Raw genomic sequence first — 24,576 nt, forward strand, 5'->3', positions numbered from 1 at the left:
ATTTTTTACTATTCGAAAAATGGAACAGGTTTCGCTCACTGTTTTGTTCGACTGCAATGGCTTGGTCCATCAAGGTCGCAGGCCAAAAAGGAATTCTACCTTGAAGTTATGCGCCGTTTGTGCGAAGAAATTTGCCAGAAACGCACAGTATTGTGGAAAACCAATTAGGGATTTTGCACCATGATAACGCACCAGCTCACACATCGATGCTTGTGGGTGAGTTTTTGGCCAAAAACAAAACCGTTACCATGTTATCAACCACCGTATTCACCGGACTTGGCCTCCAAAGACTTTTTCCTCTTTCCAAAACTGAATTTAAAATAACGTTTTTTTGATCACACCCCGTAGATGGTCCACTGAAGACATGAGGAGGCATACTCTTATTCGCGGACCATACTGACCGACCTTTAGTGTTATATGTGGTCAAAACTGGTTTCTTTATCCGCACCACAAGAACTGCCGGCTAGGGACTTGAGGACCTTGTTCTCAGTAGGTATATGTGGCATGCGCGGTCGTCATGAACATGCTTTCGAATGTAACCCCTAGAATTTTGGAGTAGTAATTCTGCTGCCATCGACCATGACATTCAACTTAGTGCTATGTATACGTTACGATCTCAATGTCGTCGGGAGGGGGTGGAATACAGGAGAGGTAGAGGTTAAACAGTTCCGGAGATATCGACCCACCTTGCATAATTTCCTGTTTCACTATGCGGGGGTTGTACTTTTTGTTCCTGAATTCCACACATATAATTTATTATCCAACGTTTCAAACTTGGCCGAAGGGGGTCTGTTCGATGTCCTTAAACAGCATGGCGAACTTGGTCTTCAATGCTTTTGACAAGTAAAGCGCCACCATCACATCGAGATGTGTGGCTTGCAACGCTTTTGTCATTGACCTTGCAAAACTGCTCAGCCAGCACTATACCCGTCTGGTCGTTTCCGAGGACCGAATGCCACAACGCATGATGAGCATTAAAGCTGGTGGGCACGCTGTTGGTGGGGACTCATGTATTCAGATGACGACGACGACTCACTGGGGGCTGTGCAGCAACATAGTGCCTGAGATGCACCCACTTCCAGCATCTATTGCATCTCGCCGAAGTTAGAGTGTCGAAGAACCCGCCGCTTCATCATCTTTGTAGAAGAATCTGCCTGTACCATAGCTTTCAGTCTGGTGATTTAAACTCCGGCGTACGTACTAGGGTCCCATCGATCCACATGTCTCTCTCCGGTATTAAAACTTCACATAAAGTAGCTTCACTTGTGTCAGGTGTACGATCTGTTACAATATAATCTATTGACTCACCCGTTGTGACCATAGTATGTTTTGGTGGTCTACTTCGATCCACTCGCTCATTGACTTAAGTCTTATAGCTGCAATGGCTGCTTCATATGTTATCTGAATTTCTATGGGGAGGACAAAAAAATTGTCTGTAAAGCCATATTTGGTGTAGTTCTCTTTGCTCCGCCAATACTTAAGCAACACATTCTTTAGAGCTTTTGCAATATATTCACATTGCATTATTTGTCAATAGCTGTCCACCATACTACTGCTGCGCATGTTAGGATCGGTCTAATTAGGTTTCTGTATAACTATCCCTTATACAGGTGGACCAACATCTGTGGGATTTTTAGCCCTTTTCTGAACATGACATCTCCACTTAATTTTCCTATCCAGAATTCCTCTTAGGTATTTAACTTTTCTCGAAATATTAATTGAAGAAATGTCGTAATTGTCAGGAAAACTGACTACGCGAAAGTTTCCACGTTTGTTTTTTCTAGTGAATAGACATAATTTCGTTTTTTCCGGATTAACATTTAGACATCTCAGTCTGGCCCAGTTATAAACTATTTTAAGTGGGCCCTTCCACAAAGCAAATTTAGATTCGCTCCCCTTAGAGGTATTATAAAGGTGCCTGCGTAACAGATAGCTTCAAATACTTCTTCGGCTGAGGTCCTTAATAAACTATTTATGGTAGTAAGCCACAGTAGAGGTGATAAGAAATTGAAAATTCCGACCAGCTTGGACGAAATATAGTCCACTTCCCTCTGAAGTAGGGTCAGGAAGACATGTTCGGGCCAGCTGCTTTTTATGGTGAGGAACTCATTATAGCTTGTTTGATCATCGGATTGTCGATTTTTGGTGCTTCTTCTGATACGGAAAATGTTTCTTCATCAGAAGGCTTTAGGTTTCTTCGATTGTTATACAAAATAGTTTCCAGGATTTGTGTTTTGCGTTTCTCGTTATTTTGTTGTATTGCCTTAAATTTGTTTGGTAGTTGTCCCAGAATACATCTGATTTTTTGCGGTTTGCCTATTGTAAAGTCTTTGGGCCTTTTTGACCTTGTTACGAAGGGTTTTGGTATACAGATTTCTTTTCTACGAATGACTTAACTACTTTCTTAACATTTCTGTTCATATTCTTCGTTCGTATGACCTTGATGCTTTAAACCTAATATAGCCATGGTCATAGAAAGAGCGTTCATCTGATATACTCCACTCATGTACCACATTTATTAGATTCTCTGAACGTATTTATACATCATGCTCTCCATAAGTCTGTTAAAAAAGTTTGGGGTATTGCATTTTTAAAGGGTTAGTATTCAAGTAAACTAAGTGAGTATTAGTACTACCCCGCGAAATGTGTGACATAGCATCTCTACCTACCAGTACTTCGTTACCTTTTTGCTTCATCCTTCTCAGCAGATGCTGCATTGCCGACGACAGGTACATACATATATGTTTTAATTCCCTTGCTTTATTACTGTGGCGTCGTCAACTCTGGAAAGAAAAGGAAGCACACGTTTTTGTGGCATATAATACAGGGCCTAGATTAAGTATCCGTATTTGCGTAAACTATTGATAATTTATATGGTTCAGTCCGGAGACCTAGTTCTCTACGGTCCAAGGTTCTTGGATTAAACCAACATGTACCTTACTCTTATTTACATTCTCCATCAGAACTTGAGTTGCAGTTTCACTCCGATTATCGGGGTGACCTCATTCATAGATCCTCCAGTAAGCGAGCTTCTTTGAAGTAGCTGATGGTTTAGGCTAGTTTAACCTCGTGACTGTTTTATTGGGCATCATCCTTCTCTCCCCTCCAGTCCCATTACAAATAGAATGTCATGCTCTTTCTTCTCCCTCTGAAAGACTTCCCATGTCTTCACTTCTAAGGTCTCATTTTGTTTAGCAAAGAACTCGAGCATTCGCTCCGTCTCGAGTTTGCAGCCTTATGCCTTGACGTATATCGCCGCTTCGGTCAGGTGAGGTGTTTCTTCTTTCATCACCAGCTTCAATTTGCCATATTCCCAATGAGGTACTAAACTGCTGACTACCTCGCCGAGAGCGGCCGATTTCGAATGCGGACCCAAGTGGTCTCCCTTAAGCTCACTGCTGACTTTTTTTATTGCCCCACGTCAGAGAAGTGTGTGTTCCAGTAGTTCGTCATTCACCATATTTTCGATGGCCTCCTGATGATCTTTGGGAAGTCTGCCGGACCCAATACTAGTGTCGATTGGAAGGTCCTAGACTTCTTTTCTCAGTCCTCGATCATCCTAGATGATTTTGCGGTCGCGCTTACCCTCATCATGTTTGAGCTCACCTTGTCGCCCTCTGTCAAAGGATACTCTGGTCTATCTCCACCACATTGGACTTGTTTGCTCCGGACATTTGAAGGTGGGAAGCTCTTTCTCTTCTTACAAGTTTTAGCAGTGTTCTGTTCCTCAGGAGATCTTAACCCCTTCGCAGCTCCCGATGAAGTGGAGGAAGAATTCTTGAAATCTTTGGATCATCCAGCTGATCTTTATATAATCGGCTCTGGTGCTTTTTAAACTTTGAGGCCGTTGAGGTCCTGACCACTGCACCCTTTTTGTTTTAGTTCTGCGATACTCTCACTCATTTCTTCTACCATATTGTGGACGTCTACTTTATTGGGGGTTACCACAACGATGGTGTTTATTTTGCTATTGCTTTCGGATTCGAAGTCAGGGTCGCTCCCAGTTTGTGATGGTTGGGTTAAGCTAAATCTATTCTTAAGTTTCCATGTGAATATATAGACTAATACCCTAGACAGACGGCAGAGTTAATTTGCATTAAAAATTCCTTAATTTGAATTAACTTTTTACCCTGACAGACGATAGTTTCAGCATTTATGAAACAGCTGTTTGTGTTGTTTGTTCGTACCCAGCAGACCATTTCATAAAGTTTTACAAAAGTTCTCCAAAATATTCGAAACAAATATACTTTCTACCATTGAATTTTTCACCACGATAATGCAAAAATAAATTTAATTTATTCGCGATATTTTTGAGACTTTTTAATATTATAAAAATATTGCAAAATTTTAAAAAACATTGGTAGAAGATATAATTTTCGTTAGAATTGGTATGGTGGGTAATGAAAATTGTTGTGAAAATAAAAATTTTAAAATGAGATTTGTTAGAAGGCTTGAAAAACGATTAGCTGCTATTCTATTCGAAAAAGACCACTACATATTTGAAAGAAACGCGAAAATTTTTGATTTGTTTTCCTTTTTTATTTTCTTAAACATGGAAATTTGACAAAAGACAATTGATTTTCAATGCAAATTGTGTCTCAGAGCATGAATATGCTCTCTCTCCTACATGAATATGGGCTCTCTTTTACAGCATTGTCATATTGAAATACCTAAATTCAGTTTTAATTTCCTTTGATTTTGTGCATTAAGAATGTGGATAATGCACGAATTAATTTGAATTAAGGCAGTTAATGCAAATTAACGCTGCCGTCTGTCTAGGGTATAAAACGCCTGTTAGACTATACACTTATAACATGTTTAAGTGCATCTCGATTTATTTGACATATATTGTATGAAAATGACAACTTAAATCGACTGGATTTGCTAAATCCATCATAGTCTAAACGTACTATTATTTTTCTGTTTAAGATACATCCAATACCCAACTTATATCTCGTTTCATGGTTGTAAAGAAGTTATGTTTTTTGTGATTCTTTTGAAAAGTTTTGTATGCCCTTAAGACCGTCATGTCTTAAGCATTTTCCGAAAAATATTAGAACCAATAGATATATTGAAATAATACCCCATTTCGACCAAATTTCCTATAGGTTTTTATTGTGAAAATCTCAAAAGTGGCAACCTTAATGTATATCTATTAACTACACGCAATGAAATAAAAATCTGAGTTTTTTTGTTTACTTTTTTGTATATATTTTTTTATTGTATTGATAAATATACATAAATACTATATAATTGATAAAATAGTAACAATATTACGTTATATAATTGCTTGTTTTTTTCTTTCTTTTGAATACAAATATTACAGTTAGTTGTACGATTTGAAATGTATTTGTTACTATAATAGTTAACTATTTATTTAAACAAAACGGAACATAATTTAATTTGTGAATTTTTGTCTAAGTGTTAAAAAATGTATGAGGGAGGTTCGCATTGAGAATAAATTATAATACTAAATATGGAACAAAATTTAGAAATAGTTATAAGGTTTGAAAGTTTCGAAAGAGAGTAATCTAAAAAAGTAATTCAACTGAAAACTACTAACAAAACTCTAAATAATCAAAAAAACAATAATGATTTTTTATAGGTTGCACATTACGTTTTGACTATTTAGAGATAACCTGATATCAACGACAGCTGGAAACCACCGTACCAGCTGATTGTGACAATCAACATACAAGAGAGAGATAAATTGTTTGGTATTTAAGTTTTGTATTTCTACACGAAATATTAAAAATAGAGGCGCAACAGTGAACAGCAAAGCAGAGAGAAGTTATACGATTAATTGTGACGAAAAATTAAAACAAACGGTGAATTATCAAATGAAAGTTTAGTAGGGGATTTTGCTAAAGAAGATTCACAATCAATTTTTGTTCTCAATAAAATAATTAGTTACCAAATATTAAGCCTAAAGGTAAATACATATTTTTGTTTTTTGATATAATTTTATGATTTTTTTTTTGTGTTTTTGTTTGTTTCTTTTTATTAAACTACTCTATGCAGCGTCCATGTTGCATCCAATCGTCAAACTTTGGCACCCCATGCACGCTTAATCATGTATGCACCCTTTTCGGCAATCATAACAGCTGGTGCATGTGTATTACCAGCAGTTACTTTGGGCATAATACTTGTATCCATAACGCGAAGACCGCGTATACCATGTACCCGCAATTCATGATCGACAACAGCCATGGGATCATGGGCTGGACCCATTTTACACGAGCCAGCTTGATGATTTTCCGGACCAGTGTTTTGTCTCACTGCACATTCCCAATAAGCATCGCTTCCAAATGTTTCCGATTCACAACCCTTTACCACAGTACGATCTAAACGCATACCGTATTGTTTCATTGGAGTAGTTTGTGACAGTTTAATTGCGAATTTAATGCCTTCCACCAGAACTTTGACATCACGCTCGTCTGTCAAGTAATTGGCAAAAATTCGTGGTTTTGCCAATGGATCATTGGATGCCAGTGTTATGTAACCGCGTGATTTTGGATTTAAGACGGCTGGGAAAATTTGTATACTCCTGGAATTATTCGACAACAGTTCTCCAACTTGTCCGGTACGTGCACAACTTGCCAAATAACCACCAAAATAGAATTGCAGATCGGGTACACCGGGCCTGTCGGCAAAACGTGTAGCCATTTTTGCCGTAACATCGGACACACCAGTGCCAGACATCAGACCATCACGGAAAAGTAAATATTCCATAGCTGTAGCCCAGTTAAGCGGTGCAGTATCGGCGTCGTCGATGAAGAAATTCGTGAAATATGCCACATGATTGTGTAAATTTTTACCAACTCCAGGCAGATCGTGTATGGGGCGAACACCAACCTATGGGGAAATAGGAAGAGAAACATTAATCTTAGATTGAAGAAATTGAGTTATTTAAATACGGAAGAAAAGTCGACTTTTCGTTTTTCTCTATAACCAAAAATCGATTTCGAGTTGCAGATATTTTCCAAAAATGGAGGCCCAATCGACATATTGATGCTGAGAATTATCAACAGTTGTAGAATTTTCATTTGCCGTCGAACAGTTGCAGCATTGTGGCATTCAGACCAGATGTTGGAAATTGTTCAACTCCTTTCAAAATGGTGGTTATGAAGTTCACAATGTATAGGGAGAACGCGAACTACATAAGGGAGATTAGTACTTCGGATTGTGGTGGTTTAGGTTCCCCATTCCACAGTCACGTATGCGGCATGGTGCAAATAAATATTTATCATTGTAAAGCGGCGGATGCCGACTTCTAAACGATCCGACAAAAATAAGATTTATGTATTAAAAGATGGGCGATATTCCCTATTCTATTGGTGCAATGGGGAAAAAGGTAAGTACGAGCATGTATTGTAGGCTAAAAAGTCTAAATCTTATTGAACTCTACAATTACAGAATCCTGACCTCCAGACCAGTATTAGTAAAATTGTCAACTCCTTCCAAGATTGTGGAGGAACTGTGACGAAGCTGTGGTGAAGTTTACAATGGAGAGCGAGCGCCCGAACTACATATGAGATTTTAAGGAAGAGCTGCACTTGGGGATGAGGTGGCTTCGGTTTCGCTTACCGCAGTCACAGTGGAGAACGCAGGCAGCAATGTATGTGCGTGGTGCAAATAAACATGCACCATTGCAAATCGGCAGCAGCAGAACTTCTACTTTCCCACACAAGAACCGATGTGGACATCGCTTTAGTTCAGGAACCCTATTTATACAAAAATAATATTTGTGGGCTAAACGATCTGGCGATATTCCATATTCTATTGGTCCAATACGGGAAAAGTAAGAGCATTATATTGTAGCCCAGAAAAGTCGGTACATAAGCAGCATAATATTCTTGTTTAAGTCATTTCATTTCTGGTAAAAGAATAAAGAACGACCGAGCCATATTTGAATTCGGGTGAAATAATAGAAGCAAGAAACCCAGCAGCTTATGTTCCGAGGCCTTAAATGTTAGTAAGTGAAATTAATGTTGGCTCTTTAAGAGCCTCGGTTTTTACTACAGAGATGGATACGTGTCACAATCGTGACACTAAACATCAAAAACTAAGCACTTTAGTGACAACTACGTAACGCTTTAGTTGTTGTTTGGTGTCACGATCGTATCTCTAGTCTATATGTCTTGCGAATTATCTTATCCACCAAATCATTTGGTGCGCAAACTGGCAAATGAGACGACGAGTAGGTAATGGGCTGTCATGAAAATCTTCATCACTTCTACTGGGGATGCAGTAACATCAATGTTGGAGCTGAGTCCATATTCGATTTTATTTTAACTAATAGTCTGGTGCGCAGACGCTCAAATGAGACGTCGGGCTGTTGCAGCTTGACAATGGACTGTTATGCAAAAACTCACCACTTTCACTGAGGATGCAGTAACACCTATTCTTGAGTTGAGTTCATATTCGATTTCATTTTAAACTGTGAGTTTGGAATATGGAAAATACGGTCCCTTTCCAGAATAGGGTAAGAGTGGAGGTTATAGACCTTACTCTAATAAATGCAAAGGAAGGAACGGTCCTTCCCGGATGACAGTGCGATGTACTTTCAAGATTCTTGTAGATGTAAAAGTCATCCTAAAATTCTAGAACTTCACACAGCGAAGCATGTTGATAAGGAAGTAAATGCTCTCATTAGTGTTCTCTGGAGAAGAAGGGTATCGGAGGATTGCTCCCTCCCAGATCACAGAACGATAAACTTTCAAGTTTCGTATAGAAGTAAAAGGCAACCGCTTCACGGGAACCTTAGAAAGACCAATTAAGAGAAATTCCACTCTTTAGCTTCTTCTCGGCTGGTTGAAATTCCAGAATTTCGCACAGCGAAGGAAGTTTATAAGCAAGCGAATCATCCATTAGTGAGATCGGGGTTGCTATGAAAAGTCTTGCCCAATAACTTATGTTGGTGGGGAAGCTCACCAGTTTGTGGAACCTAGAAGTAGCTAATTTCAGAAAGGTTAGCAGGGGGCATATAAAAGGGCTACTAGAACTAAAATTAATACGGATTGTATCTTATACAGGGATATTTTCAATAAGTATAAGAGTTACATCTGGAAAGCTAAGAGGTATTTTTAGACAAGCTTCAGAATATTTCTTTCAAATATATCGCAAGGTGATCTCAAAGGATCACAAACCTATTTCCAGGTCGAAGACAGACCAATTCCGGATAGCCTAGACACTTCCACCGAAGGGTCGATGATAGAAGAAGGAACGGGAAGATAAGGAACTGGAGGCTATTGGAGGAGTGTTCCTTCACAGATCACAGAATTAAAAGCCTAACGCCTCATAGGAACCCTAGAAGGGCTAACTGGGAGAAATTAAACTTTTTAGCTTCTTCATGGCTGAGAGAAAATCCAAAACTTCTTACAGCGAGGGAGGTTGAGAAGCAAGTGAATGATCTCATTAGTGTTCTCCGGTTTTGATATGCGAAGTCTTGTCTATTATGTTATCCTGGTAGGATAGGTCAACCAGTTTGGTGGAATTTAGAACTAGCTAACCTCAGAAAGGATAGCAGAAGAGCATATAAAAAGGCCAGTAGGACTAATCTTTAAGTAGTGAGGTCAAGAAAGCTAAGAGGAATTCTTGGTTAAATTTCAGTTCGGCAACGAAAGGAGTAATGCAGCGGCAAGATATCGCAAAGAGATATCAAAGGATCCCAAACCTATTATTATTAGGAGCATAAAGCGAAGAGATGGCATGTGGACGAACGCTGCTCTTGAGATTGTACATCTTTGGCGAAAAACCACTTTCAAGACTGCAAGGACGCCAATTCTGATCTGCAGACTTATCAATTCGAACATTGTAAGGTAATCAGTTACCAGAGGTGCCCCACAGGGAGGAATTCTATGACCCTTACTGTGGCTTCGGGTGATGAATGAGATACTCAGGAAGCAGCCAAAAGCTAGTTGGTACTATTTACCAAGAAAATAAATATAGCTGGCTTCGTGCCGCGAAGTACCTTGGAGAGGTGCTAAATCATCGTTTTAGATGAAAAAGGGGTTCTCAGTCTTTTGATCTACAAGTGGAGAACTGTGCCAAACTCAACAAGTCCTACTTTGAGAAAGCCGTAAAGATCTGGCATGATGAACCTGGATGCAAGGTATCGAAGTCAATCGGAGCGATAAGCTCAGGAGGTAGGACTAATGTCGTAGTGTGAAGGACTAAGTGTCTGAGTTTAAGTTTCTTATATGTAAGCAAATGTTCTGTCATATCATTACTTATTTTTTCGAAGCTTGGTTTGACAAATGGAAAAATGTGAGAGTATGGGAAATGACAGAAGCCACCAAGGTGCAATGCTTAGCATGTCCACTTTGACTCGTTGGTAAGAGTAACGCTTTAGCGAATGCAGAATCAAAACAAAATATACATATAACTTCTTCTTACCTTTTTCAAATCCTCCTTGGGTCCAACACCACTCAAGAGCAAAATTTGTGGTGAATTGACAGCACCACCGCTAACGATGACTTCTTTCTTGACCAAAATTTTACGCATACTACCAAATTGATCGCTAACTTCAACACCCAATACCGTCTTAGTGCCAGGATGGATTAAAACCTTGGTGGCGGTTGTATTCAGGAGAATGTGGAAATTTGTGCGCATACGAGCTGGACGAACAAAAGCACGAGCCGAACTGTAACGTATACCATTACGTGATGTCATTTGGGCAATCATAAAACCAGTGGAATTGTAACCGTTCAAATCGTGGACAGAGAAGCCTGAATAAAAAAAAAACAAAACAATTAAAATGATGTTCCGCGATGGACTGATTATCTCCCTTAACTTACCCAATTCTTCGCCAGCTTTCAATATGGCATAGGATAGTGGTGGATTATAGGGGAATTTACCAACTGGAATTGGACCACCGGTACCATGCAAATCCGAACCAACTTCATCAATTTCCAAATTATTTTCAGATTTTTTGAAGAACGGCAACACTTCGTCATAACTCCAACCAGGATTACCCATGGCAGCCCAATCATCGTAGTCCTCCCGATTACCGCGAATATACATCATACCATTGAGAACTGATGTACCGCCTAAAACTTTACCACGAGGCCAGTAACAACGTTGTCCTTCCGATGACAGACATGCTGATGTCTCCGGTTCGGTATTATAGGCCCAATCAATATCACTGCCAATGAAATTTAAAAACATAGATGGAATTTGAGCTCCAACTGGTTCATCGCCACCTAGAAAATAGAAAGAGACAAGGGGAAATTATAATTTTTGTTTTACGGTTTTTTTAAGATTAACGGTATTAACATTAATTAAGGCTTCAAGAATTCCCTCAAGAGTTTCTTCATGAATTCCAATGTAAGCCCTGTTCTACGTATAATAAATAACGTCAAAAGAGCGCCGGAGGGTTTTTCAAATAAATCGTGCTAGAAAACTGCAAGTCCTATCAAAATGTGCCTGGAGAAAATAGTAGGTGTGAAAATTCTCTATAAGATTGATCCTTATGGTCTTCTTGGGGTTTATAATTTATGAGATATAGTAGTTCTAAATGTCAGGCCGCTTTGAACCCCTCCAGATCATGGAGATCTCTTCTGGTCGTGGTAGGGATGCTCACGGCGGCAACACCCAAGCAGGTCCTGCATCGACAACATCTTGTTGAGTTGGTGTCGAGCATGGTATAAGTAAAGAGGTAGATTTAAATGAAAACAATCTATAGAACCCTTGTTTTTCCTAAATTCCTAAAACTTCAAAATTAGTAAACACAAAAGCAACAAGTGGGTTTGTTTACAATACATTTTTTCGGCATGTTATACAAAACGCGAAAAATGAATTAAGTGTCAAAGTTTCTCCACATAATCGAATTGTGGATATGATAAAATTATTGTTTCAATGCAGAGCGGAAGAATTTCTTCCATACAAATGTTCTAAAAGCAATTTTAAAAATCATTGAATTCGATTGTTTTTAAAATTGTTTGGCATATTTTTCAAACAGCACACACACATACACAGATTGTGTATATAATTTTGAAGTTTTAGGAACACTCGAAAGAAAAAATTTAAAATGACAGATAGCTTTAGCTAACCTTTCTAATTAAACCATGGTGTCGAGGTAAAATCTTCGTCACCTCATGAAGATGGACCACTGGTGCCATGTATTCTGCCTGGTTTAAATATTCTTCCATTGGGTTGCGCTGACATTTGCATACCACACTGGCGCCGCATAGCTTACCACAGAACGGCCTATTGCTTTATAAAAGGTCCACAAGGTTTCTTTGTCAGTACAAAGACATAAATATTTATGTCTTTGGTCAGTACCTCAAGTTTTTCCGGCAAGCAACTTGAGAACTTTGTTCTTACTTCTGATCTTGTCGCAAATATCTGTTGTATGTTTACAAATTGAGTAGAGCTTCGAGCCAAATGTTGTTCTGCGATGGGCTTAATGGTTATGTAAACAATCAAAATTGTCTTCATACGGACAAAGAGCAACCCAAAAAGATTCAAGAGCTGCCACTTTATCTAGAAAGAACAACGGTTTGGTGAGGTTTTTGGGTGGGTGGAGTCATTAGTCCACATTTCTTCAAAAATGATGTCAGTGAGAACGTAACCGCCAACGGCGACCGTAATCGTGGCAATCCCACGGCAGCGGGTTCTTTCGTACCGGATTGACCCGGAACAACACAAAACCAATGTTCCGACCAGCGGCTGCCACCTCAGTGTGTACATGTTCGTATTTGTTTCGTTTTTCTGTATTGGGAGCAGCATATCCCGGAATGCCTGCTCCGAATTCTATTGGTCTGAGCCGGGACGGAGGAAAACCCAGGACCAATATATCTGTGCTCAGTTTGTCACAACCGCATCTTCACCCACCTTCGGTGAGATGCAATAGATGTCAGGAGTGGGTGCACCAAAGGGGTTGCTCTGGACTCGTCCACGTGAGGGACTACGACAGGGACTATGTTGCTGCATGCTGTGTGAACACAGTCCCCAGTGAGTCGTCGTCGGATTACGAGACTCCCTCGTCGTCTGATTACGAAACTCCCCCGCAGTCCCCTCGACAACAACCGCACACGCAGCCTTTAACACCAGCCGTTGTTATCCCAATCCCCGAAAATGCAGCCTTTTTGCAATTGAATTGCAATGGACTCCGAGGTAAGATCGAGGAGATAGTAGATGTTATGAGTCGGAAGAACATCAAGGTCGCGGCGGTGCAGGAAATCAAGCTGCACAACAACCACAGCTTAGAGCACTGTGATGGTTACAATGTTCTGAGGAAAGATCGCACCAGAAGTGGAGGTGGGGGATTGGCTTTTCTATTGCACCAGTCTGTCCAATACAGACGTATCTCGCTTGAGCCTGTCTCTAATGACCCGTACATGGAATGTATGGGGGTAGCAGTCAGGTGTGGAGCTGCCGAGATAGAGTTGCTGAATGTATACATCCCGCCGAGAAATAGCTGTAGGCCTGACATTAGCCCGCTCTTGCAAGGTTATAATCGTCTGGTCCTGGGGGATTTTAATGCGCATCATGAGATGTGGCATTCGGCCCTCGGAAACGACCAGAGAGGTACAGCGCTGGCTGAGCAGATTGATAGCTCTACGTTTTGCACGGTCAATGAGGACGCCCCTACCAGAATTAGAGGAGAGTGTCACATTTCGCCTGACATAACCATCGTGTCACCTGGTCTGACAAATGACGTTACCTGCCAACCCGTCATTTCCCTTGGATCAGACCATCTCCCCGTAATTGTCTCCATTAGCAGACCACCCGACTTTATCACCTCTGAACGCCGCACGTTCGTCAATCATAAAAAAGCTGATTGGCCGAGTTTCAGAGAGTTCACCAATCACCGCTTCAGAGAATTGCCCAATCCTTCTGATGTTCGGATAGCGGAAAGGACGTTCCGGGACATCATCACTGCTGCAGCCGCTTGCCATATCCCTGCTGGTCGAATACCCGAAGTAAGACCAAACTTCCCAGCAGAGGCGACGGGATTAGCACATAAGCGTGATGAGCTTCGTCGTATCAACCCCAATGACCCCAGAGTCAGGGAGCTGGCACTGGAAGTTAACAGGCTGGTCGGCGAGCATAAGCGGAACAAATGGTTAAATCATCTGAAGAGCTGCAACATTGGAGTCGGTATAGGTGAATTGTGGACAACGGTTAAGTCACTCTCGAACCCTGGAAGAAGGGAAGATAGGACCTCAGTCACGTTTGGCGACGTTACGTTGACTGACCCGAAGAGGTGTAATTTCAATCGACAGTTTGTCGAGCATCCCGAGATTGACAGGGCGAATAGAAGAGTATTACGTCGCATCAGATCTCTTCCTGCCGAGGATGAACCACCACAATTTACAATGGATGATGTTGCCAATGCCATCAGGAACGCTAAATCATCCAAAGCGTTGGGCCCTGATGGAATCTCCATGGTAATGTTGAAGCAGCTGGATGAGCCGGGAGTCGAGTATCTCACCAAAGTCTTCAACTTGTCGCTAGCCACCCTCGTTGTTCCCGAAATCTGGAAAATGGGCAGGGTGGTCCCACTACGGAAGCCAGGCAAGGATGCCAGCAAAAGTGAATCGTACAGACCGATTTCGCTTTTGTCGCCCGTAGCAAAGACACTTGAGGCCTTGCTCCTCCCCAGTATCAGAAATAGCTATCAAGTTGCCGATCATCAACATGGATTCCGTAAGCAGCACAGCACGACAACAGCGCAGCACGCCATTACCACATATATCGGTAAAGGATTCAACCAGAGACGGCCGTGTGATAGAACAGTGATGGTGGCTCTTGACTTATCAAAAGCCTTTGATACAGTCAGGCACTCCACGCTGTTTGAGGACATTGAGCAGACAACCCTCCGGCCAAGTTTGAAACGTTGGATAGTCAACTATATGTGTGGACGCCAGTCGTACGTGGAATTCAGGAATAAGAAGTCCAAACCCCGTAGAGTGAAACAGGGAGTTCCCCAAGGTGGGGTGATATCTCCGGAACTGTTTAACCTCTACCTCTCCTGTATTCCACCCCCTCCAGACGGCATTGAGATCGTGACGTATGCGGATGATTGCACATCCTGGCGTCGGGTACCTATCCTTATGACATCTGTGAGAGACTGAACAACTATTTAACCGATCTTACCACCTTTTTCCATTCGAGGAATATGCAGATTTCCCCCACAAAATCTACAGCCACTCTGTTCACCACATGGACAGCGCAGTTTGGACGTGAGTTGAATGTGGTGGTCAACGGTAGAAGAATTCCGACCACAAACTGCCCTCTGTGGTAAGCTATGCGGCTCCAGTCTGGTCCCCGAGATTGTGTGATTCGAACTGGAAAAAGATTCAAACTTGCCAGAATGCCGCCCTGAGAACAGCGACAGGGTGCCTCCTCAAATCTTCAGTGGACCATCTACATGAGGAGGCAAAACTTCTTCCTGTAAAGCAACACAATGAGATGCTTTCGTTGCAGTACCTGCTTGGATGTTATCGTGTGAGCCATCCCAATCACCATCTTGTGGGTAGGCCCTGCCCATTCAGGGAGATCAGGAAGGATATCCATGCTCTAGAGGGAGAGGTCCAACGATACAGGAGAGAACCCCTAGATCAACAAGCATATTAAGCAGGATTGAATAGCATTCACGGACGCAGTTGCCAAGGCCTTAAGCAATTATAAAGTGTGAATAAAGTACTCGGAGTACATCCTCCATCTATCGCAGCTGAGGAGCGTCAGCTGCCACGACAAACTAGAGTAGTTTTGGCTCAACTACGCTCGGGATATTGCAGTCGCCTAAATTCGTATTGGGCTGAAATCGATCGCGCCGTGCAAGACATATGCCCAGTATGCGGCATGGGCCCGCACGACACACAACACCTTTTTAACTGCCCCGCCAAACCTACCCATCTAACTCCAGTGGATCTGTGGCTACATCCCATCGAAGCAGCCACTTTTCTGGAACTGGAGATAGACCCAGAGCCAGATTGAACAGAGGAACGAACAAATAAACATAACAAAAACACTGTTACAACAACAACCGTAATCGTGCCATCATAACCAACTATTTGATGGCTGAAATTGAAGCTCGTGATCTCGGCGACATTTGGTTTTAACAAGGCGGCGCTACTTCCCACACATGACATCAATCAATGGATTTATTGAGAGAATACTTTGGTCTGTGGATTGGCCAGCGAGATCGTGTGATATCACACCGTTAGACTTTTTCCTGTGAGGATATGGTAACGGCTGAAGTCTCGCGAACAAATCGGCTTGTATTCGGGCCTTGGAGCGAAACAACACTCGTTCCATTCACCAGTCGAAATCTTCCAACGAGTCTTGGAAAATTGGACTCAACGGATGGACCATCTTAGACGTAGCCGTGAACAACATCTGATTGACATAATCTTAAAAAATGAATGCCAATGAATGTTATTTGAAATTATAATAAACATTCCCCACTTAATTTTAATTGTGTGTGTGAGTTTTTTTCGCTAAAAAAGTAGAAAGCCTCGAAATGGATCACTCTTTACTAGTAACAATGCTAACAGTGAGTCAGTAGTGATTTACTATCGATATTTCCTACAGGGTATGTATGGGTAGATGTTTCACAGATTTCTTAAAATCGAAGTTCTGATTACTGACGAATTTAAAGACTTTCTTATTTCACTTTGAATGTTCTGATCTGTCTTTGTCATATAGGTATGCATATCGGAATATGTGTTTATGTGCGTAATTAACCATGTGTTGTTATAAACACAAATTATGTTAATTTCATACATACATATATATGATATATATGTATGCACATACATAAATACATAGTTATGTTGCCTAAAGTTCTGATGTTAAGGCATCATGAATATTTATGCATTAAAATGTGTTTTATTGGGTCAATTTAACAATTTAACAAAAACGCAAACAACAGTTTGTGGGTGCTTTATAAACAAATGTGAAAGTTTGAAAATAGGCGATAAGTCAAATTAATGTTTTGTCTATTAAATAAAGCCACTATTGTTTCCTCTTTTACTTTCGAATTTTATAATATAATTTAACTATATTGGATTAGATATATCATTATGAAATACATACATTTATTTTTAACACATTTTAAATACAAATTAAATTACTGTGAAATTACTCCAATTAATATATTTAGCTCTCATTCATAACAATTTTATATGTATGTATTTTTAATCATAGCATTATAATTTGTTTCTTAATAACAAATTGTTCATGGTGATTAACATATTATAATGTGATATACATACCTAGATTGAAGTAAAATATTCGTCCCAAACTACAGATATTTTAAAATAATATACAGTCGAAATCGCTTATAACGTCGGTCAAGGACCGACCAAAATCGGACGCTATAAGCGATTGTCGTTATAAGCGATACTTATAAAAGAGGTTATATTATATTATGTATAGTGACTTTTGAGTATAAATGCGTTGTTTTATTACTTGTTCATCTATATGTATACAAACGTATGAATGACTTAAAAACAAAATAATAAAGAATAACGATATTAAATACATTCATCAGCAGATATTTTACGTAAATATGGGATATGGTTCACTTTAAAATAGTATGTTATTTTAGTTTGGGCTTTTGAATTCCAACAAAAGCTTCAAATTTAATTCAGATCTGAGTTTTGAAAGGGTCTTTTAAAACATATGGCCTGTTCCAGCACTTTATAAAGTGGTAAAAGTCGTAAAAGTTGTAAAAGTCGTAAACGATTTTCATATAAATTTTGTGTACGGGAACGCAACATGTGTAAAAGTGGTAAAAATTGTAAAAACTTTTTAGTTCTGGAACAGAGCTATATTCTTTACTTGTAACATCTTCTGAGTAAATAAAATTTTGAAGGGTTTCTACAGTTAGACACGCCTCTGAATTGACATTGGGTGGCAAAAATTCAAGCTTTACTGACTTGAGAGCGCCTCCATGTGAGTCGTAATTCAGTTGTCCAACCCCATCTTCGAATATGTTGCGCATTTTGTTGTTGTTTGAGTTTGAAAAAATATACATACAACAAAATATTGAGAGAAATTGTTCTTCTTCGTATGGTTCGACGTTATAACCGATAGCAAAATTCAAGTATTTCACAAAAAACCGACGTTACAACCGATATGACGTTATAAGCGACGACGTTATAAGCGGTATATATTTGTGTGGAATATAAAGGGCAGAAATTCGGGACTTTTGGATTTCGACGTTATACGCGATATGACGTTATAAACGACGACGTTATAAGCGATTTCGACTGTAATTCCTTTATACAATTTTAGATTCTTCTTCTTTTTAATATTTATATATATTATTCTTTTGTTTTTATACACTCCGCATTTCGGAAAAGTTCAGATTAGGCCCAGCTCTCGAATCGCTATGATTTTTGTTGTAAAATCTTATATTCACTGATCCCCATACAACGGTACAAATTTCATCAGGGGCAAGTCCATACTTCCTGAGAAAATAGCCTGAAAGGTGCAAAAAAACCCCTATGACACCGTGCGTAGTGGTGAAAATTTGTGCGCACAATAAATCTTGAAGGGAGTAACCGATTTGGACCATACTTAGCACATCGTGAAATTTTTACCAATATGGACTCAATCGATCCACTCCTTCGGGCACCTCCCACACAAAATTTCGGAATAGTTCAGCTTAGGACCTGCTCTCGAATCGCTTTGATTTTTTTTTGTAACAACTTGTATTTGTTGCCCCCATACGACGGTACGATTTTCATCAGAGGCAAGTCCATACTTCCTGAGAAAATAGCCTGAAATATGCAAAACACCCCCATGACACCGTGCGTAGTGGTCGGAGCGCAAGATAACTCTCGAACGTATCTGCCGATTCGGTCCAAAATTTGGCCTTCGTAATATTTTGTCCAAACTTACTTTAAGTTCGAAGATAAGCCATATCGGTCCACTCCTTCAGGTACCTCCCCCATAAAAGTTCAAAAATTTTCGGAAAAATTTTGCGCACGATATCTCTTCATGGGAGTGACCGATTTGGTCCATACTTTACACATCCTCACATATTTACCAGATATAGATCACATTCGAATATGGACAATATTTGTCCGCTCCTTCGCGTACCTCCCACACAAAGTTTCGGATAAGTTCACTTTAAGACCTGCTCTCGAATCACTTTGATTCAATTAAATAGGAGATTAATTTTTGTTGAAGCAACTTGCATTCGCTGCCTCAATTACGACGGTAAACGTTTTATCATGGGTAAACCCATACTTCTTGAGAAAATAGTCCAAAAGCTGTAAAAAACCCTATTACACCTATGTATGTAGTGACTGGTCTTCGTCATATTTTGTCCAAACTTAGTTTCATTTCGAAGATGGGCAATACGGGTCCACAAATTCCGGTACTTCCCCCCAATATTTAAAAAATTTCACTAAAATGGAATACACGATCTCTCTTGAACGAGGCAACCAATTCGGTCCAAACTTCGGATCTCCTAATATTTTGTTTAACTTCTAACATGGTACTCTCCTTAGGGTACCTCCCCCACAAAAGTTCAACATTTGTGTCTAAGTGCAGTTTAGGGTCTGTTCGAAGATCCTTTGGAAATGTATACCGATGATGTTCGTTGTGGTCCTGCTTACAGCGATATTATATTATCCGTGGACAAGTCCATGCTTCCTGCCATACTGGTCCAAAAGTTACACGATGACAAACTAAAATGACTAGTGGGCGATATCTATCGAAAAAACGTGACTCCCAAAATAAGATCCACTTCCATAATGGACCAATTTGATCCATTGCTTAAAGTACCTCCTTCGCAAAATTGTTGAACTTTATTCCTAATCCACATTTTTGTCGGCAAGTTCAAATGTCCAAAAAAGGGCCAAAAAATCAGAAAAGACCCTTAATACATTCGATCTGTCCGTAGATGACAGTTTCAATTCACATAGGCTGAGGGTACATCTCTGTCGGCAAAGCCGACTGATACTTTTTTGACTTGTTATTTTTATAGTTGTTAAACTTGATAACACCCCACATCATAAAAATACCACCAGAACTGGGTAAATGTAAAAGAAAAACTAAGTTAGACCATAATAATTATCTCTACATTATTTTATGTATGTATTTGTGTTAGGCAAAAAAAAAAACATTTTAAATCATGCAATTTTAATTTAATTGCAACCAACTTCGATGCTGGTGGTAAATTGGTGTTTCCCAACTGATATGGTTTTTTATGGGGCAACTTTAATCGGAAATATGTTACGGTTAAAAGGAAAAAAGTGAATTTTGTAAAATACGTCCGCATATATTTATTTGGAAATGTTCATAATGAAAACGAATGGGGTGAAATAGTGAAAACTAAACAGAAAATTGGAACAAACTTACAACGACAAGTAATATGATGGTTAAATTATATTATCACTTTTAAGATATATATGCAAATCATAAAAGAACAAGTGAAAAATAACATATCACCCCTATCTGTTAGTGCACCCTGATTCATATAAGCTGAATCATATGGGGCCTACTTTTATAGTCGACTCCGTACGGCGCACAATGGTTCAAGAAACGATTTTCCTGGCCAAAAATCAAAATTTTGTTTTGTCACAGATATTTAATTTCTATATGGGATTCGATAGTAAACATATTGAAACTAAGGAAACCAAAAAATTAGGTCAAAATATTGGAAGGTGCGGACGTGGGGTGCCCCTAAAAACGATAATTTTTTCCCATGTTTGAGAAGTACGTAATTTTTGAAAACTTCTGGAGAAAGAAATATCTATTTCTCGGAAACTATAACATATATTGCGTTCGCTGTTTTTTGTTAGGTAGGTAGGATTGAGGCCTTTAAAAATAAATTAAACAAATTACCGTAGCGTTTACACAACATGTGCTATTTTATTTTTCCTCAGGTACTAAATTTTATGAAATTCCAAATTTAGCGGACTAGAACTTTTGTGGAACAACATGGAACAATGTTCTGTTGCCACAGAAATATGCCCAAGAGTCTTCTCTTTCAGCCCATATATACTTTTGTTACCGTCCCGTCCGTTTAACACTTTTTTAAATTTATTGAAATTACATGGGTAAAAATGTGTGTGTTTTCCATACCATTTCCCATATGAATTACAGCTTTTTTACACAAATTAACTTTTTTTTGGAGTATATGAGTTTTTATATGAGTTATATAAGTTTTATGAAAACCCAAGGAGCATTTTATTTTAATTAAAAAAAAAAAAATTAAATTTTTTGTATTTTTTTGTGAAAAAAAATTTTCAAATTTTTTTCGAAATTTTCTTTTAATTTTTTTTTTGCTGTTTTTATAGTTTACTTATTGGCGTTTGACCATCTTTAATATATAAGAAGATATAAAAAATACAAAAACACTGATATTTTGATGAAAAATAGTAAAAAATTCAAAAGTTTAATTTTGACATTGAATTCTTCTGCAACTACCGGACCGAATTTGACCTCTTATAATTCACCGGAAAGCTGATTGTGTTATCTGTCTAACAAAAAAAAAAAAAAAAAAAAAAGAATTGTGAAAATATCTCTATCCGTTCAAAAGTTACAGATGCTGAACCACTGTGCGGCGTATCATAGGACACCACTTGTAGATAAGTTTTATACGGCTGATAATCTCAGGAAATATCGCCCACATTACCCTGAGTGGCGTATGTGCCATTGATGAAAATGTGAAATTTTAGGACCTTAGAATCGAACCCGGGGGTGACGTAGGGGATGGAAGATACCAAGGAACGGTCCTGACCGGTTTTAACATGGCAAAGCCCAGGATTTATCTTGGTCCCTCTTTCATCTCAAGTGGACACTGACCTCCCCGTGGTGTCACCTGGGGAACTACCTTTAACACCCGTTAAAGGTAGTGAGCTAACATGTGCCGCGCGTTCACCCATAAGAACGTTAAAAACTTGGGTTTGGGCGTCGGGTTAGTAACGCTCCCCTAGAAAAAAACAGCCTACTATGAAAAAACGAAAGAAAAGAAAAACAAACCCCTCTGAAGTTGACGAACCCCGCAAACGTTTTAAGGACCATGATCTGCGAATCTGCACCTGGAATGTTCGCACTCTTTATAGAGAAGGTGCAGTCTTCGCATTGGCAGACGTACTTGGAAAGTACAAAGCCGATATTACTGCCATACAGGAAATACGATGGATTGAGAAAGGCGTCACAACAACACCTAAAGGTGACGCACTGTATTATAGCTGCCATGACACAAAGCATGAGTTTGGTTGCGGTTTTGTAGTTGGTCGGAGGTTAAAACATCTGGTCTCCAGCTTCACCCCAGTGAATGAAAGACTTGCTACAATTCGATTTAAAGCAAAATTCTTCAACATCAGCTTTATCTGCGCTCATGCCCCAACCGAAGACAAGGACGAACAGACCAAAGATATATTCTACGAGAGCTTAGAAGAAACATATGACCGTTGTCCTGCCCATGACATTAAAATTGTTCTAGGCGATTTTAATGCCAAAATTGGAAAGGAGAATATCTTTGGACAAACAGTTGGGAAATTCAGTCTACATAGTGAAACATCAGACAATGGAATGAGGCTGATAGACTTCGCAGCGGCAAAAAAACATGGTAGTTAGCAGTACCAGATTTAAGCATCTCGATATTCATAAGGGCACTTGGCTGTCTCCAGACCAAAGAACAATAAATCAAATTGATCACGTTGTGATAGATGGAAGACATTCATCGAGCGTGTTGGATGTACGATCGTTCCGAGGAGCAAACATAGATTCGGACCATTACCTCGTTGCAGCAAAGGTACGTACCCGTCTAAACGTTGCAAATAAAGCACGGACAGACACAACACGAATGTTGGACATCGCCAAGCTGCAAACACAACAGATAGCCACAGCATATTCCACTCAACTGACCCAATTTCTTAATGATAGCGCTTCTCGTCCCGATAACATATCAGCACAATGGCAAAATATTGCCCACTCCATGCAAACAGCCGCAAAATCAGTACTTGGATATCAGAGACCTCCACCAAAGAATCCGTGGTATGACCAGGAGTGCCGTGCTGCTACCGAAGAAAAAAATGCGGCATATAGGGCTACTTTACAATCAGTAGCAACGCGTAGCGCACGAGAGAGGTATCGGGAGAAAAGGAGAGAGGAGAAACGTCTTTTCCGCAGGAAAAAGAGAGAAATGGAAAAGAGGGAGTGTGAACAAATGGAGATGTACAGGAGACAGAACGAAGTCCGAAAATTCTACCAAAGAGTGAAGCATCAAACTGATGGCTTTGGTACAGGAATATCCTCCTGTAGAGATCAACAAGGTAATTTGGTAACTGATACAGATAGTGTGCTCAGGATATGGAAAGAACATTTTTCCAAACTGTTGGTATCCGATAGCAGTGAAGACGGCGAAGATACCACAGATCCAATCCCAGATGATGGTATTGAATGTATACCGCCCAGCCAAGATGAGGTAAGGACAGCAATAAACCGGCTGAAGAATAATAAGGCGGCAGGAGCAGATGGCCTACCAGCCGAGCTGTTCAAAACCGGAGGCGACACGCTGATAAGGTGTATGCATCAGCTAGTTAGCACCATCTGGCAGGAAGAACGCGTACCCGACGATTGGAACGTGAGCATCCTATGTCCAGTCCACAAGAAGGGTGATAAGACTGTGTGCTCCAATTATAGGGGCATAAGTCTGCTCCCTATTGCATATAAGATAGTATCTGGCATATTGTGTGAGAGACTAAAGCCTATGGTCAATGAAATTATTGGACCCTATCAGTGCGGCTTTAGACCTGGCAAATCCACCATTGACCAGATATTTACCTTGAGACAAATCCTGGAAAAGACCCAAGAAATGCAGATCGACACCTTCCATCTTTTCGTCGATTATAAAGCAGCATTCGACAGCCCTATACGTTCAAAGGTGTTCCAAGCCATGTCTGATTTTGGTATTCCTGCAAAGCTCATTCGACTTTGTAGAATGACATTAACTGAGACGACATCCTCAGTTAAAATTGGAAAGAACCTCTCCGAAGAGTTTACTACCAAAAGAGGTTTCAGACAAGGAGACGGCCTGTCGTGTGATCTATTCAACATCCTGCTGGAAAAGGTCATTCGAGACGCGAAGGTCAAAAGAAATGGAACGATATACACGAACAGCCACATGTTACTGGCTTATGCCGACGACATTGACATCATGGGTCGATCGGTAAAGGAAGTAACTGACACCTTTGCAAAAGTCGAAAGAGAATCTGCTAAAGTTGGTCTGGCAGTAAACGGCGTAAAAACCAAGTTGATGGTATCGACGCGTAATATGTCCATAAACACCGCACCATCTGTGAATGTTGGTACCTATAATTTTGAGGTAGTAAAGGACTTCGTCTACCTCGGCACCGCCATAAACACAACAAATAACATCAGTTGTGAAATATGAAGAAGAATAGTGTTGGCTAATAGATGCTACTTTGGGCTGAGTAAGCAGTTTAGGAATAAAGCCACCTCTCGTCAAACAAAAATAACTCTGTACAAAACACTGATACTACCCGTGCTAATGTATGGTTCCGAAGCATGGGTACTTGCTCAAGCAGATAAGGCAGTGCTTTGTGTGTTTGAGAGAAAAATTCTTCGAAAGATCTA

The 24,576-nt window shown here is 39.9% G+C and overlaps 1 protein-coding gene across 2 annotated transcripts in view; it reads right to left on the reverse strand.

The window, feature by feature from the left end:
• Positions 1 to 5,186: 5,186 nt before the first annotated feature.
• The window catches only part of Gld (Glucose dehydrogenase), a 174,840-nt gene continuing 155,450 nt past the window's right edge, over positions 5,187 to 24,576 (reverse strand). For both annotated transcript variants that reach the window (XM_073987154.1, XM_073987163.1), the window contains exons 6-8: positions 10,800 to 11,204; positions 10,399 to 10,730; positions 5,187 to 6,855 (exon numbers count right to left, since the gene is read on the reverse strand). In XM_073987154.1, the coding sequence (XP_073843255.1) occupies positions 6,043 to 6,855; positions 10,399 to 10,730; positions 10,800 to 11,204 (1,550 nt within the window). In that variant the 3' untranslated portion in view covers positions 5,187 to 6,042. The remainder of the gene's footprint in view (positions 6,856 to 10,398; positions 10,731 to 10,799; positions 11,205 to 24,576) is intronic.

This window comes from Musca autumnalis, unplaced genomic scaffold (genome assembly GCF_047663935.1).
Source record: "Musca autumnalis isolate F117 unplaced genomic scaffold, ASM4766393v1 scaffold_1, whole genome shotgun sequence".
In the NCBI taxonomy this organism is placed as follows: Eukaryota; Metazoa; Arthropoda; class Insecta; order Diptera; family Muscidae; genus Musca; species Musca autumnalis.